The sequence below is a fragment of the Plecotus auritus genome, assembly GCF_963455305.1.
Source record: "Plecotus auritus genome assembly, chromosome: 9".
Lineage (NCBI taxonomy): Eukaryota > Metazoa > Chordata > Mammalia > Chiroptera > Vespertilionidae > Plecotus > Plecotus auritus.
In genome coordinates, this window is record NC_137783.1 from 119745509 (window position 1) to 119762825 (window position 17317).

Sequence of the window (17317 nt, forward strand, 5' to 3'; positions counted from 1 at the left end):
GTGTGGCTCAGTGGTTGAGCGTCAACCTATGAACCAGAGGGTCAGGGCACATGCCTGGGTTGTGGGCTCGGGCATGCAGGAGACAGCCAATCAATGATTCTCTCTCATTTGATGTTTCCGTCTCTCCCCTGCACCCTTCCTCTCTGAAATCAATAAAAAAAAATTTTTAAATAAATAAAAGCAATTCCAGGTCTGTGCCTGAGTACTGTCTGAGTGTGTCTAGACTTTGTGGAACGAGTTTACATGCTCTTTGGGGAGTTAGGGAACACTCTGGAAAAGTGATATTTCCTCGAGTGAGCTAGAATGAGCTCTGGGACTTTCCCTAAGTTTGCATGGACAGGTTGTGCTATGAAAGGGAGTCTCTGGTGAGTGTGTTTGGTGTTTGTCTGCGGGTTTTACCATCAAGTCATCAGAAAGAGCAGTCAGGGTGGGAGCTGTCCATGTCAGTGGCACTCAGAGCTGTGAGTAACCCCGACCCTAACTCAAGGTCCTCCCGTGAGTTGATAAGATTGGAATTTTTTATTCTCAGCCCAGTCCAGCCACAGCCAGAATGAGGCCCAATTAACTATTTCCATGGGCTGGCCTTGATTTTAACATGGATGCTGGGTCTACTCTTGCATTGTCCACCTCTGGGGTGACCTAGGATGAATCATGCTCAGGCCCTACCCACCTGATGGATGGAAGCAGGCAGGAAGCTGCTCCTCGGCCAAGTTCATGCAGGGTCGTATGCCCATAACAAAGGCTAAGCACAGGCCCACCAGCCAGCCACCTGGCAGGTCTCTGACTCTGGGCCCAGTTCACATTCCAGGCAATTCAGTCTACTTTTTTTTTTTTTTTTTTTTTAAGTTTCCTAAGATGATTCCAAGAACTTTGGCCTCTTGTGAACTCTAGCAACTGTTGTTTATGCCCACAAATATTTGGTGGCCCCACTTCCTTTGAAAGGTTCTAGATACCAGATACTCACCCGACCTCTCTACCTTTGCTCAGGCCCCTCTCCATACCTAGAACACCTACTCCTTCCAAATTTCCCTCATCCCACAGGCCTCCACTCCTCCACAAAGTCTGCCCCAGTGCCCAGCACACACTCACCTTGCCCTTCCTTGAGCAGAATACCTGAATCCCTCTGCTTAGCCCAGGAATCGATGGTCCCTCAGACCAGGTTCCCAGCCCATCCAGACTCTGCTGTCCTTGATGGGAAGGTAGGGCTCTAAGCCTCTTGTCCTGGCCTTCAGCACACAGTTGTACTTTGCCAGTAAGTTGCGTCCTGATTGCTTTGTTGTTTTCCCAGATTGTAAGCAATACTGTACATCTTCACTTAACATCATCAATATTGGGTCTTAGAAACCATGACTCAAAGCAAAATGACATATAACTAAACCAATTATCCCATAGGCTAGTTGATATAAACAAGTTCCTACAGCATACTTTTGGTCACAAAAATGTCACCAAAGTTCTAAAGAAAGACCCTCCTTCCCAACTTTTCTAATATTAAACATTGAAATAAATGTGAGTTCTGCATACATTTAAAAATATTAATAAAAATAAGTAAGAATTCGCCCTAGCTGGTTTGGCTCAGTGGATAGAGCGTCGGCCTGCGGACTGAAGGGTCCCGGGTTCGATTCCGGTCACGGGCATGTACCTCGGTCGCGAGCACATCCCCAGTGGGAGGTGTGCAGGAGGCAGCTGATCGATGTTTCTCTCTCATCGATGTTTCTAGCTCTCTGTCCCTCTCCCTCCCTCTCTGTAAAAAAATCAATAAAATATATATTTTAAAAAAAATAAAATAAAATAAGTAAGAATTCTTTTCCAATCTGCTTGCTCCAGTTCATGGTCACAGGTGGCTAGAGCCTATCCCTGCATCTCAGGGCACAAAGCAGGACTCAGCCCTGGACTAGATGCCCTTCCACCCACACTCACGCAGAGTGGGACACTGTAGACATGCCAACACATCTGATGTGCACATCTCTGGGATGTGGGAGGAAACCCAAGTACCTGGAAAAAACCATGCAGATATGGGGAGAGCATGCCAACTTCACACAGACAGTGGCCACAGCTGAAAGTCAATTTTTTTCTCATCAACGCTATAATGTAATGATGTTATTCAAGGACCTGCTATAGTTAAATATTTATTAAGTTTTGCCTACACAACAAGCAGTACTCTAGGCACTTTATACCTATTAACTGGTTTAGTCCTCATGATAACCCTATTAAGTAGAAACTATACTACTATCATCCCCATTTTACCAATGAGAAAAATGAACAGAGAAGTTATGTAACTTGCTCAAATCACACAGCCAGTAAGTGGTAGAGCTGGAGGCCTAGTTTCAGAGCCCAACTTCATAATAGCTATGCTGTGATGCCTCTTAAGCAATGATACAGGGACATATGAGAAAGGAGAATGACAAGGCCTGTATGACACTAGAGTTCTTGGTTCACAAAGCACTTCACCCTAGTAGCCTCATGCCATTGGCCTTGGACATCCCCCCTTGCCCTCCTCCAGCCCACCCTAGCTAATTCCTGCTCATCCCTCCAGTCTCCATTCAGGCAGCGGCTCCTCTAAAAGCCTTACCCTGTTGCCTTCAGTGGGAGAGAGTGACCTCTGTCACTCACACAAGCCAACCTGCTTCCCTCCATCAGAGCAGCTGCTGCATTTTCTCCACATCAGTCTCTACTGGACTGTGAGCTCCTCTAGGGAAGAGGCCACACCTGGCCCAAGACTGTGGTCCATGTGCCGGATCAGGGCTTGGAACATGGTCAGTGCTCAATAAATGCTGGATCATGCCCAGCTGATGTTGCTTAGTGGTTGTGCATCAACCTATGAGCCAGGAGGTCATGGTTCAATTCCTGGTCAGGGCATATGCCTGGGTTGCAGGCTCGATCCCAATGTGGGACATGCAGTAGGCAGCCCATCGAAGATTCTCTCTCATCATTGATGTTTCTATCTCTGTCTTTCTCTCTGAAATCAATATATATATATTAAAGATTTAAAAAATAAAAATATATTTTTAGAGAAATATTTTAAAAATTATAAAAGTATTTAAAAATAAATAAATAAATGCTGGATCAACTGAGATCAGGACCATGGACATTGTCTCCAGTGGTGGACCAGCCAGATATGGGACAGGCCAGACATGTTGACATAGAAGCTAATGAGCCCTCTGGATGGGGCTTGGCTGGGGACTCAAGGGCCCAGTGCCTTCACCTGGCTCTCTTTCTCCAGTTTGCAGATGGGGTGTACCTGGTGCTACTCATGGGGCTCCTGGAGGGCTACTTTGTGCCCCTGCACAGCTTCTTCCTGACCCCTGACAGCTTTGAACAGAAGGTAAGGAGAGGCAATGGTAAGGAGGCCCTAACCCACATGCTCTGACTCATCCACCTACAGCTATGCTGGGGCCATCTGGGAAAAAGGCAGCGGCTTCCTGTCTACCCATAGTCTTCAGTAGTTGGATGTGGGGGAGGCCATTCTGATAAACACTGAGCTGGAAAGGAGCTACCTGAAGGCCACAGAGCATCTGAACACTTCTTCCCACCCACCCCCACCATAGCCTGGCCTTGGTCCTCTAGTCATATTCCCCAGCCAGGTATCACTGGTCAGTCTCATCTCTCCCAGAAGTGACAAGGCTGGTTGTACCTGAGGACCCACACTCAGCTTCATTTCAATGTCTCTTATGGGCTGCCACAGCCTGCGTGCTAGACAAGGGGCATTTGATCCAAGGTAGAAACCCTTCTCTGCTGCTTGTGCACATGTCTTGCTCTCTGATTCTTTCAACTGAGAGCACTGAGTTGAAAACCCTGGTAGTTAACACAGGAACACAGTAGAACTGAAAGAGGATTTTGAACTTCTCCAGCAGTGCTCACCAAGAGTAGGCTGGGATAGGCCAGCCCACACTCCACATGGCCTGCCCATTTTGTTAACCTCACTTCTCCTTCAAATTAGGAAATTTTAGCTCAGCCTCTGTCCCTCTAGCTCCATCACTTCCCTGGGGCAGATCCCAGGATCTACAAGGGCCCAGGAATGAGTGTGCAATAGCATATGCACTGCATTTCTCTTTCCAGGTCTTAAACGTCTCCTTTGCCTTTGAGCTCATGCAAGATGGAGGGCTGGAAAAGCCAAAACCTCGGCCAGAAGGTACTTTGCTCTTTTCCTGGGTTTGTGACAAGATGATGAGACCCTTTTCCTGCACATGAGTGTTGGGGACACAGGGCAAGGCTCGTGGTTGAGAACAGAAGGACGAGTTTCTTTTCAGAAGTCTTCTCTACCATTTTTAGGGGAAGGTGTGACAGGGCACAGCTGCCCAGTCCTGGAAATCCTTTGTTAGCTGCTAATCACATGGCCATCGGAAGTAAAAATCTGAAATATCATGCATGGGATCACAGGGATAAGGGCTCTCAAGCAGATGTGGTGCAGAGCAGAGGTGCTACTGCAGAAACTGCCCTGTGCCCAGTTTCCAGGTTCTTCCGTCCCTGGACAGGGTACTGACCTGCCAAATTGCTGTATCACAGGCCAGGAAGGGAAAGTTGCAGGAGTCATTGTTGGCAGCTCTGCTCTGAGCATAATTGCCTTTCCTGTCCTGTGCCTACTCCAAACTGCCCAAGGATGATTTGTCGGGTCTGGATTGAAAGTGTAAGACTTTAAAAAAAAAAAAAAAAGGCACAAATAACAAAATGCTCCACTAGCCCTTCTGTGCTGGCGCTTGGAGCTATGTGTGCATTTGTGCATGTAGGAGTTCTTAGTATGGATATTTATTTTCTGAAACTTACTGACTGAAATATTTCATTTTACCAGCACTACCACGGTTCATCAGCGGTTGGATGGGGGAGGAGGGGGTTATTCAATACTGTGTTGAAGATAATTTTCTGTTTATGTCAATTTGGAATATTAAGAATGCCATAAGTGGGCCCTCTTGCTTGACTTTCCTGGGTGTTTAAAGGCAAGTGGACAAGTAGGGATTGTGTACTTTCTCTCCCCATTGCTGCCTCTGCTCTGAATTCTTCCACCCAGTGGTCCTTCACTGACTGTCCAGTGGGCCTGAGACCCCCATGCCAAGAGAGGTAGGCTATCCTGACCTCAATGCACTTGAGGCCACTCAAGGGAGAAAAGAGATGTACCAGTCACCAGAACAAAAGGACAATGGTGATAATTGCCATGAAAAAATACAACTAAGAGGTTGGTAGAATTGAGGGGGTGATGCTCACCTCTCTCTGGGGTGGAGGATGGTTTGATAGACATGGTGGTAGTTAGGCTAAACCATAAGGATCAGGTAGGATTTTTGTTTGGATATTATATAGAGGGGCGGCAGGTTCAAGCAGAGGCTGATCTTGACCTACACTGGTTCCCCTCCGAAGGGCCTCCAGAACCAACACAACTGGTGGTTGGCTTCAGACCACCCCAGAATGCCACCCAACCAGCTCGACAAACGACACACCCATTTGGCAGGCTTGGCTGCATCAAAGCCCTAGTGACTCTTGCTCTGTAGGTCAGTCCCAGCATAACAGCTCATCTGCAATAGTCACAACCAGCCCTCTGAACCAGTCAACCTGAGGGCCAGTCCCACTGACTGATGTGCCAACAGCAATCATGGCTCAACTACAACAGGGGGCACATACAAAACACACAAGGGACTCCACTGGAGCAGCTCAGGTAACCAGGCAGACAGACTGCACTTCTGGGCTCCACAGGACACAAGCAATCTACCAGATGCAGACTTTAAAACAGTGGTTATAAGGATGCTTAATCATCTTAGGGGGAAAAAATAGATGAACTCAGTGAAGACTTTGACAAAGAGATAGAAAACATAAAAAGAACCAGTCAGAAATTAAAAATAAAATAACTGAAATAAAAAATACATTAGAAGCAATCAACAACAGATTAGATGAAGCAGAGGATTGAATAAGTGATCTGGGAGATGAAGCAGCAGAAAACACCCATTGTAGTACCAAAAAGAAAAATAATTTTAAAAAATTAGGATAGTTTAAGGGACCTGAGGGACAACATCAAGCATATAGGGGACCTGGGGTATAACATCAAGCAAACATTTGGATCACAAGGGTACCAGAAGGGCAAGAGAGAGAACAAGGAACTGAAAAATTCCCTAACCTGACAAAGGAAATAGACATACAAATCAAAGAAGTGCAGAGAGTGCCAAACAAATGACCCCAAAGAGGTCCACACCAAGACACATCATAATTAAAATGCCAAAGGTTATAGACAAAGATTGCATCTTAAAAATAGCAAGAGAAAAGCAGTTAATTACATAAAAGGGAGTCCCATAAGACTGTCAGCTGATTTCTCAACAGAAATTTTGCAGGCCGAAAGGAATGGCAAGAAATATTCAAAGTTACAAACAGCAAAGACATACAACCAAGAATGCTCTACCCAGTAAGGCTATCATTTGGAATCAAAGGAGAAATAAGAGTTTTCCAGACAAGGAAAAGCTAAAAGAGTTCATCACCACTAAACCAGTATTACAACAAATTTTACAAGAAATGTTAAAGGGACTTCTTTAAGAAGAGAAAAAAAAGATCAAAAATATAAATAAGAAAATACAGGAAAGAAAAAGTTCTCACTGATAAAAGCAAACATAATAAAAGTGGTGGATCGCCAACTATAAAGCTAGTACAAAAGTTAAAAGGAAAAGTAGGAAGATAGGGATACACACAAACACAAAAGAAGTAAAAGAGAATGACAAAAACACAAATGAGGAGGGGGTGAGTAAAAATTGTAGTGATTTTAGAATGTGTTCAAACTTAAGTGACCGTCATCTTAAAATAAACTGCTATAAACATAGCTTAGTGTAGAGGTGTTCTCTCTTTTCCGCGTCCAGCACGGAAAAGGAACAGGTCTGGTTCCTGAGTGGAGGAGCTGGGGATTAAGAAATAAAAGAAAGAAAGAGACCAGATAGAAAGATAGAAACAAAGCTGGGAGCCAGGTGGGACTCCAGCCTCTCTGATGGAGAGGCAGGGACCCCGGAGCCCACGCAGCACATTTATTTTATACCCCCAACTACCAGGAAATATCACCAAAACTTAGGATCAAAGGAGCTTATTTGCATTCTTGAGTAGGCCCTAGTATTCCTGGTGCTTGCCTGGATTTACATATCAAAGCCTGCTCCCCCCTGGACAAAGGTAAAAAGTCAGTACTGATAACGCCCCCCCCCCCACCTTCTTGGGGAGGGCGTAACCGAGACGCACGGCTCTGCCAGTCGCCTCGGGCTCAGCTGACAACAATTTAAAGAAATGCCCATGTGCCTTCCCAGGCAGCCGTCTACAGCTTAGTACAGGTTGGAGCAAAAGTAGGCTTACAGTTGTGAGTACTTGAAACAAAGAATTTATTCTTATATTATTATTTACTAATTATTGTATTATATTCCATTTGAACAACTACTTTTGCTACACCCTGTATAAATGAACTACATGGTAACCACAAACCAAAAATCTATGAGTTATACAAGAAATTAGGCATACAGGGAGAGCTCAATAATAATATAGTAATGGATAGAACATCCAGACAGAAAATCAACAAGGAAAGAGTGGCCTGAAATGACACATCAGATCAGATGGGTTTAATTGATTTTTCTAGAACATTTCTCCTCAGAGCAGCAGAATATACATTCTCTTCGAGTGTATGTGGTGGGACATTTTCCAGGATAGGTCACATTAGGCCATAAATCAAATTTCAATAAATTTAAGAAGATTGAAATCATAACAAGTATTTTCTCTGATCACAATGGTATTAATCTACTAATAAAACCAATTATAAGAAGAAAAACACACAAACACATAGAGGTTAAATAACGTTATACTAAACAATGAATGGCTTACCAATGAAATCAAGGAAGAAATCAAAAGATAAGTTGAAATAAATGAAAACCTAACATCCTAAAAATCTGTGGGACACAACCAGAGCAGTTCTAAGAGGGAAATTCATAGCAATATAGGCCTATTTCAAGAAACAAGAAAGATCTCAAACAATCTATTCTTTTAGTTAAAGGAACTAGAGAAAAGAAAAATAATGCCCAAAATGAGTTGAAAGAAGGAAATAAAAAAGATGAGAGTGAAAATAAATGAAATTAGTCCAAAAAGAACAATAGAAAATATCAATGAAACCAAGAGCTGGTTTATTGAAAAAATAAAATTGATAAACCTTTAGCGAGACTCCAGGAATAAAGGAGAAGGCCTTTAATAAAATCCTATCTAATAAAGAGGGAATATGCTAATTATGGTCACAACCTCACAAAGATGGTGGTGCCCACAGCCAATAAGGAAGAAATATGCTAATTGACTGTCACACCCTCAAAGATGGCAGAGCCCACAGCCACAAGATGGCGGCACCCAGTCCACTCAGCCCCGCCGGGGCGGCACAGCCAGGCCCGCCCCCAGGCAGGTCTGGCCACTCTGTGTGCCTGCCTCCGGAGTCCCCCAGTCCCCTCAGTCCCCCAGCCGCCCAGGGCCGGCCCGAGGCACAGGCAAGCCTCGGATGTCAGCTGCCCAGGGCCAGCCCGAGGTGCAGGCAAGCCTCAGATGGTGGCTGCCCAGCCGCCCAGGGCCGCCCGAGGCTCAGGTAACCAAGGCCAGCTGTAGCAGCAGCAGAGGTGTGATGGGGGTGTCGCCTTCTCATTGATCGCTGGGTCGCCTCCCACCCTTGAGGGCTCCTGGACTGTGAGAGGGGGCAGGCCGGGCTGAGGGACCCCCCCTCCAGTGCATGAATTTTCATGCACTGGACCTCTAGTACAATTAGAAATGAAAAAGGAGAAGTGACAACTGACACAACAAAAATACAAAGGAAGATCATATACAATGATCAAGTGGGATTTATTCCCAGGATGCCAGGTTGGTTCAAATTCTGCAAATTAATTAATGTGATACAACCCATAAACAAAATGAAAAATACAAATCATATGACTATATCAACAGATACAGATAAAGCACATGACAAAATCCAACACCCATTTATGATTAAAATTTTCAGTACAGTGGGTATAAATGGAACATACCTCAACATAATAAAGGCCATATATGACAAACCCACAGCTAACATTATATTACACAGTTGAAAGCTGAAAGCTTTCTCTTTAAGATCAGGATGTTCACTTTCTCTACTTATATTGAACATAGTATTGGAATTTCTAGCCACAGTAATTAGACAAGAAAAAGAAATAAAAGGCATCCAGAGTTGAAAGGAAGAAGTAAAACAGTCATTACTTGCATATGACATAATACTATAGAGAGAGAACCCTAAAGATTAAACATACACACAAAATACTATTCAAACTAAATGAATTCAATAAAGTAACAGAATACAAAATTAATATTCAGAAACCAGTTGCATTTTTATACACCAATAATGAACTATCAGAATGAGAAATTAGTAAAACCATCCCATTTATAATTGCATTCAAAAGAATAAAATACCTTAAGTATAAATTTAACCAAGGAGGTAAATGACCTGTACTCTGAAAATAATAAGACATTGAAGATAGAAAGTTAAGAATATACAAATAAATTGAAGGATATATCATGCTCATGGAGAGGAAGAATTAACATCATTAAAATGTCCTTACTACACACAGCACTGTCCAGATTCAATGCAATCTCTATCAAAATAACAATGCCATTTTTCACAGAACTAGAACAAATACTCCTAATATGTATATGAAACTACAAAAGACCCCAAATAGTTAAAGCAATATTGAGAAAGAAGAACCAAGTTGGAAATGCTACCCGATTTCAAACTATACTACAAGGCTATAGTAATCAAAATAGAACGCTACTGGCATAAAAAAAAAAACAATAACAACAACACATAGATCAATGGAACAGAATAGAGAGCCCAGAAATAACCCCACATCCATATGGTCAATTAATCTATGGCAGTGTAGGCAAGAATATACAGTTTTTTTCAATAAATGGTCTGGGAAAACGGGATAGATACATGCAACAAAATGAAACTAGGCCTCTTTTTTACACTACATACAAGAATAAACTCAAAATGGATTAAAGACTTAAATGTAAGACCTGAAACCATAAAACTCCTAGAGGAAAACATGGGCAGCACTCTCTTAGCAATATTTTTTGGATATGTCTCCTCAGGCAAGGGAAGCAAAAGAAAAAAATAACCAACTGGGACTACGTCACACTAGTTTTTTTCACAATGAAAGAGACCAGCAACAAAATGAAAAAGACCGTGTCCTGCTAGAGCAGGGGTGGGAAACATCCGGCCTGCGGGCCGTTTAAGGCCCAAGAAATCGTTTGGTCTGACCCTTCCGAGGCATTAGGGGTGAGTTAATTAAATGTTCGACCAAATATAGCAGGCTCATTTTTTAGTTGATAATTTTGTATGGCCCTTGAATAATGTTATAAATATCCAAATGGCCCCTGGCAGATAAAAGTTTCCCCCTCTCTGTTGTAAAGTGTCTCTTCCTGGGAAGGCCACTCTAGTATCCTAATGGCATGAGGAATGGTCCCTGAGTAGACTGTACCCAGTTGGTGAGCACCCTATCTCTGGGTAGGAGAGAGATAATAGGAGAGCTGTGGTCAGCATGTTTGCTTCTGTTTTTTCAAGCTGCTTCATATGAAACGTCCTAGTGGCAGATTAGAAGTACTCATTCTGATATTTCAGTGTTCAGGCATTTATTTCCCTCAAGACAGACAAGTTTCCCATTGTCAATTAACCGATAGGGATATTTCAGCACATCCATGACAAGTCCCGTACAATTATTGAACTGCTTAATATGAAACTTCCTGCCCAAGGGGAATGGAGAAACACATCTGTTTTATTCGTTGTTACACTGGGCGTCACGCCCAGGCTGAGAATTTCCAGTGGGTAAAGGAGAAATGAACCGGTGTTTGGTGAAATTGTACCTGGTGAGAGGTGTACCCAGCACTCCCGCTGCATTCGTGCTCCTCCCTGGACAGGGAGATTCGGCAGTGAATGCTTCAGACTTTATGAAACATGCCAATGTGGGTAATTCTTTTTTTTTTTTTTTCAAATTTTTATTAAGGTATTATATGTGTACATATCTTACCATTGCCCCCCACCCCCACCCCACTGGGTAATTCTTTTAGGGTGTTTCAGAATCGATTAGGGCCCTAACCAGTTTGGCTCAGTGGATAGAGCATTAGCCTGCAGACCAAGAGGTCCCAGGTTCTATTCTGGTCACGGGCGAGTACTTGGGTTGCAGGCTCCTACCCCGCTGGGGCCCTGGTTGGGGTGCGTGCAGGAGGCAACCAATCGATGTGTCTCTCTCACATCAATATTTCTCTTTCCCTCTTCCACTCTCTCTCAAAAAATCAGTGGAAAAATATCCTCAGGTGAGGATTAAAAATAAAAAATAAAAATCAATGGAAAAATATCTTCTGGTGAGGATTTAAAAAAAAAAATCAAATAGGTGGCGGTGGAGGCATTTTTCATGGCAAAGTGGTTTCAAGGTCAGGAAAACACATCCTCTGCCAGGCTGTTTGACACTCAGCCCTGCCGTACCCTGAAGACCCCTGGAAACTTGGGGTTTGCATCTCAGAGGACCTTTGCTGCCCAAGCTTCACAACCGTTTAGTTCTCTGGAAACACAAGCCTCCCCAAAGGCTGAATAGTCCAGCTAGAGTGGGTAGAAAGGATTGGAGAGGGCCAGAGGCTTTGAGGAGCTTGTTCCATGGCTCCAGTGCCACCCAACCTTCCCCTTCACGCTCACTCCCTTGGTAAGCTCACTTTTTCTCCTCTCTGCCTTTCTAGCAGTTTCTACCTGGGGTAACTTCCTGTTCTTTGACTTGAGTGGAATTTAAGAAACACAACACCAAGCCATCAGGGGAGGACAAGAATCAGCCCAGGGCATAGGACTGATTGGGCATGATTGCGGCTCAGCCACTGGGTTGAGGCTCAGATATATGCATGAACCAGCGTGGGAGCAGAAAGGGAGGCCCAGTGCCAGGCCTGGGAGCGCCTGGTCTATCAACGAGAACTTGGAGCTGATTCCAAGCCCAGCTGGGGTGGTGTCTAGGGGTGGAGAGGAGTCCTAAAGAGGTTCTGCAGGCCCTTGGTATGTAGCCCTGTGGCTGCACCTGTCTGTGGCGACCACATGGGCAAGGGTCCCAAGGCTAAGGCCCAGGAACCACAGTCCAGCCATACAGAGCCCCTGGCCTCCGTTCTGTCTGGCCTTGGAGGACCCTTGACCCTAGACGAGGGCGTTGCTGGAGTGCTGACATCTTTCCCTGCCTCTCTTTTCCCAGCCGCTCAGCCTGCTCTCCCCAACCTGCATTTATTGTTTTCTCTGATATCATTTACCTCATCTGACCTTCTGCACAGTCAGATGTCTTTTTAATCATTTTTACTATGAAAATATCACAACTACAGAAAGGTGCATAAGATATAAATGTTCAGGTTAGTGAAATATTACCCAGCGAGCCACCATGCAACCACCTCCAACTCAGGGAGAGTTCCCGCCAAACTGCCCTTTTGGAACATAATCCTCTCCCTCCTCCCTGAAGACAGCCACTCTGCTGACTTTCACAGGCTTTTGTCTTTTTATTTTATTTTATTTGCATTTTCTTACAATTTTATCGCCCTAGGATGCATTCCTGAATAGTAGGCAGAGTTCCTTTTTTCCTGTATGTTTTCTGACTCCAGTTATTTGGAGGAAGGCCCTCCCAGGGAGTGAGTGCAGGGACCTTGGTGGGGGAGGAGGTGGCAGAGGGGCCTGCAGAGGAGGGACAGCCAGGGAAGGAAGTGACCACTAAATAAAAGGAAGGAAAGGAGGAAGGGAGAGAGGGAGGGAGGGAGGGAGGGAGGGCGGGAGGGAGGGCGGGAGGGAGGGAGAGAACGGAGGAAATGGTTGTATAAAAGCTTGGGAACTCACGGAGGAACTCTCCTGAAAATCTAATCCTACTCCCAGCCTCAAACCCAGCTGCCTGGCTCTCCTTAATCCGAAACTGTCTGGCCCGAGACATATGCCTACTGAGCACTCTCTGCCTGGGCTTCTGTGTCCTCTAGGGCCCTCCCTTCCTGAGCGAGAGGCAGCTTAGTCCTAACTCCCCACCTCTCCCCACTGTAGCCTCAGACTCTCCCCTCCTTCCTACCACTCATGGCTGGTTCTGCAGCGAGGGGGGCCCCCTGGGACAGGTGCGACTTAGGGGAAAGTCAGGGTCAGGGAAGCACCCCTTGTACCTGGAGATGCTGTGTCCAGGGTGAAGGCTACATGAGCTGGGGTCTGCTTCATTTTACTGGGAGGCCATGCCCCGGGCTCAGCACCGCTGCCCCGCGCTGCTCCCCTGCTCTGAATTCTTGCTGAACACTCCAAAACCCATCCTTCTGCACCCACCGGCCTTTGGTGGTCTCCTGGGGGATGCTGGAGCACAGCATGATGTCCTGTGGCTGCGGAGGCATCCACGCAGAACCGTGTGGGCACACGCAGTGGGTGGTGGATGGGAGAGGTTAACAGATGCCAACTTTGGGTCATGTGGCCCCCCCACAAAGCGTTACGTATTTTGTGTTCTCTACGCAGACATCGTCAACTGTGACCTGAAATCCACGCTGCGAGTGTTGTACAACCTCTTCACCAAGTACCGGAACGTGGACTGAGGGACAGACGGCACCGTCCTCCGAACCACCTTAACCTGCTTATTCCTGCCTCCCGCTCTGTGCCGTCCCACAAAGTCCAGTCACAACCCAGAAATCCTGGGAACTGAATTAGGAAGGAAACGATCAGAAATTCAGTGGGCTGACCCACACCTCCCAGGCCCTGATCGGAGCCAGCAGTGGCCTCGGAAGATTGTCCCCATCCTGGTGCCTGATCCAGATTTCCCTCAGTGTCTCTTGGGAACCAGCTTAGGTCCAAGAGACACCCCCCTCCCCTGCCCCAGAAGATGAAAATAGAGATAATAGTTACCATTTAATGGGTGTAAACTATGTGCCAGACAGCACACTGAGTGCTCTGATGTACTCAAACTCATTAGTTCTCATGACTTCCGCTGAAGCAGGTGTTATACACCCTTTCCCAGATGAGGAAAAGGCTCAGAGAGGTAAAGAGACTCGCCAGAACTTGGCATTTGTTTTTCTGTCTTTGAACAACGTACGTATTTGTTAATAACTAGCCAATTACATCACATTCTTTGCCTATCCTATAGCTGTATGTGTAATGTGTGCACGCGTACCCACAAAGACAGGCGCCCACTGACCTCGCCACCAAGCAGGCCAGGAGGGCTTAGTGATTCACTCAAATTGGCAAATTTAACCCAATTAATAGTGTATGTGTGGCAGGAATCATGTCCCTCAGCTCCTTTGTACAAATGAAAATTACTCTTAATTCCTTCAGATTTGTAATAACCCCATGGTCTGGTTTCAGGGTGACATTTGGGAAGGATTCTGTTTAAAATTAATGGAGTGGCACATTTTACAACCTTTTTGCTTGATTGCATGTAATGGAAGTGCCCCATATTTTACTGCAAAATAAGTACTCAATTCATTATCATTAGGCAAATGTACAATATATGCCGGCACCACCGAGAGCTGGGCAGAGACCCACGTGAGCATGGCTTGGGAAGTAGGGCTCTTCACCAGGGACCCTTGAACTTTAAAGAAAGGAACTCCTCTTTGCCTTCTAATTGATCATTTAGACCATTCCTGGCTAAGTCTGCCCACATGCAATTACCGGCTAATTCAGGCGAGGAAAAATGTAAGCCATTCAGACCCAAGCCGAGCCATTTCCTTGCGTGGGCTACTGACGAGCTTATGGGGACTTGCATCCCCGCTCTGTGAACCCAGCTTGGAAACACAAGGCTCAGGTTGTCCCAGGCTGCCGGGGCCTGTGCGAATAGGAAAGGGGCTAAGCAGGGGTGACTAGGAGGACAAGAAGCATGGGAGGGGGGAATATTTGCACACTTAACAATAAGGAAATACCCTCAGATGAGGGACAGGGCTTGTGGGGTTTACAGTCTTCATAAACTGACCAAGGCCTTGGGGTAATTAATAACTCTTACTGGTATATCTTCATTATAGAATCTTCCCAAATATGCCAGATGGGCCCAGCCTGTGTGCCCGCCTCCAGAAGTCTGTGCCCATTGCACAAAGCCCTCTTCTAGTCAATTCATTTTGATCCCTGTCTACGCCACCCAGAGTTAGGCCTCCCATATTGTCCAAAGCATTTCCTTCCAGCTCCTAAACATTTCCTTCTCTGCGGTCCATCTGCAGTGGCTCAGAACCCATACAATTTACAGATAATACATATTCCTTTGGATATTGTGCTCTAAGAAAGAATTGTTAATCAGCATAATGAGCATTTAAGATACAAAGACAATGTACTCTTGTGTCAATTTATGTGAAAGGATACAATTATTTTTTACATAAGTAGTGAAATGTTATGTTTTTCATTAGGAAATACTAAATAGTGTAATATTTGTTTGTTCTCTTTTAAATTCCTGATAGCAAATCAATGTAAGTCGTTGCTTTGTCTCCTTGAGCAGTACTAAAGCGGATGAAATAAGAGCAATGAGTACATGTAAACCTGCTTTGCTATCCGAATTTTCTCCCTTGTTTTGTCTTTTATTTTCCTGTATTCAAGCTGCAAATGCACACTGTAAGGCATGTCCTTATTAAGAGCATTCCTTTTTGTATTTTGCATACACACGGCATGAAAACAGCTCGGAACACTTGGGAAGTTTAATCACAGGTCTAACTTATCAGACCATTGTTTCAAGACTGAGGCCTTAGACTCAGTCCAGAATCTCAGGGCCTGGGCCTGCTTTTATCACCCTGTCATCTCCTTTAGAGGTTTTCCTCTAGATTCTCCTGCTCAATACACGGCCACGGTTTTGAAGGGGGAAAAGGCGCCAGAACAATAAATAAACCAAACTTAACTTTTGTCTCCCCACCCCCCCCCAAAAAAAAAACTGGGACAAAAATGTAGTCTCTATAGGCTCACTCTTTTTCTTTTCTAAATTTAAATTCATTGGTATTTTTAATAGTTAATATATAAATGATACAAAATTCAAGAAGCATGAATGAGTATCCCTGCCCCAGCAGCCAATATTCCTCCCTAGAGGTTACTATTTTGATCCATTTCTTATATTCCCTTCCAGAGATAATCCAGCCATAAAAGCATCAACATACATAAAAGATTGTTGGGGGTTTTTAAAAATATAAGTAGCATATCATATATTCTGTCAGACTCATTGCTTTTTCCACTTAATGTTATATGTTGGAGATTATTTTACACTGGGTATTAAAACGTTTTACATTTTAAAGATGAGAATCTGAGCTCTCTGTAAACCCAAAGGCCCATCTCTGGTCCACTTCAGCGAGGAAATGAAAGCCTTACCCAAAGCCTTACCCTAGGTAGTGTTTTCAAAAGTCAGAGACTGAGACCCACTGGGTGGGGAGTAGGTCTCACAGGACATGTTACCGGAGACATTCCCATGTGCCCTGAACTGATTTTTTGTAAGTCCTCCTTTGGATTATTATGGTGAGTGGTGTGCAGTTTGATTACGCTTCCATTTGTACATTATTACTGGGGCTGCTAATGTGAAATTGACTAAGTACCTTACCATGTTCTGCTGCAAGCCCAGCAGCCCCATGCTGCTTCTCTGTCAGTCAGGAGGCTCTGATTTCACATGTGCAGGCACAGAGCTGACATTTGCAAAATCTGGGAGAAGGGCTCTTTAACAGCACATCATCAGCGTTGCCCGAGTTGGTTGCAATTTGCAATTGCTACTCTCGGTACTTTTTAATTATGAAATACTGTTAGCTTAGCTATATCATTATCAATGTATTTTGTTGTGGGTTGCCTGGTTAACCCTACAAAGTGTACTGAAGCCTATTAGCATCAACAGTATCCTGGGGCTATAATTTTCCAATAACTAGACTCTCAGACATGTATACATTGTGGTCCATTATCCATACTCCAGTGCTAGAGCAAAGGCATACATAATCCTCTCCCCAAAAATTATCGCCAATTTATTTTTCCACTGGAAAATGAAACTAGACAAAGTTGGTAGGTCAGGCAGTTTGGTCCTAAGTAGTGGCTGACCAAAAGGAATTTGAGACCCACTGCCTTTAATACAGCCCCACCTCAGGAACCCTACCTACATAAAATATGCTAGATATGCAAAAGGGATATGTCCTAAAATCTTCACTAATGTTAATATTACATACAGTGTCCCCCCATAAAATTCATTTAGGTCTACTGGAAGATTCAAAAAGAGTTTCTGTGGATACAGAAAACAAGAGAACTGCATTGAGATGCAAATACTGGTAGTAGATGGACTCACTCACCAGCTAAGGCACCTGCATCTACACACCGGCTTCCCAACATTTTTGCAGGTTCAGGTCTCGG

At 44.6% G+C, this 17317-nt stretch overlaps 1 protein-coding gene across 1 annotated transcript in view; it reads left to right on the top strand.

Annotated features, from left to right (window-relative positions):
- PARVA (parvin alpha) overlaps window positions 1–16225 on the top strand; it is a 152064-nt gene extending 135839 nt beyond the window's left edge. Inside the window, exons 11-13 of the mRNA XM_080688503.1 lie at window positions 3221–3322; window positions 4057–4129; window positions 13493–16225. Coding sequence (XP_080544629.1) covers window positions 3221–3322; window positions 4057–4129; window positions 13493–13569 — 252 coding nt within the window. The 3' untranslated portion in view covers window positions 13570–16225. The remainder of the gene's footprint in view (window positions 1–3220; window positions 3323–4056; window positions 4130–13492) is intronic.
- Window positions 16226–17317: the final 1092 nt, after the last annotated feature.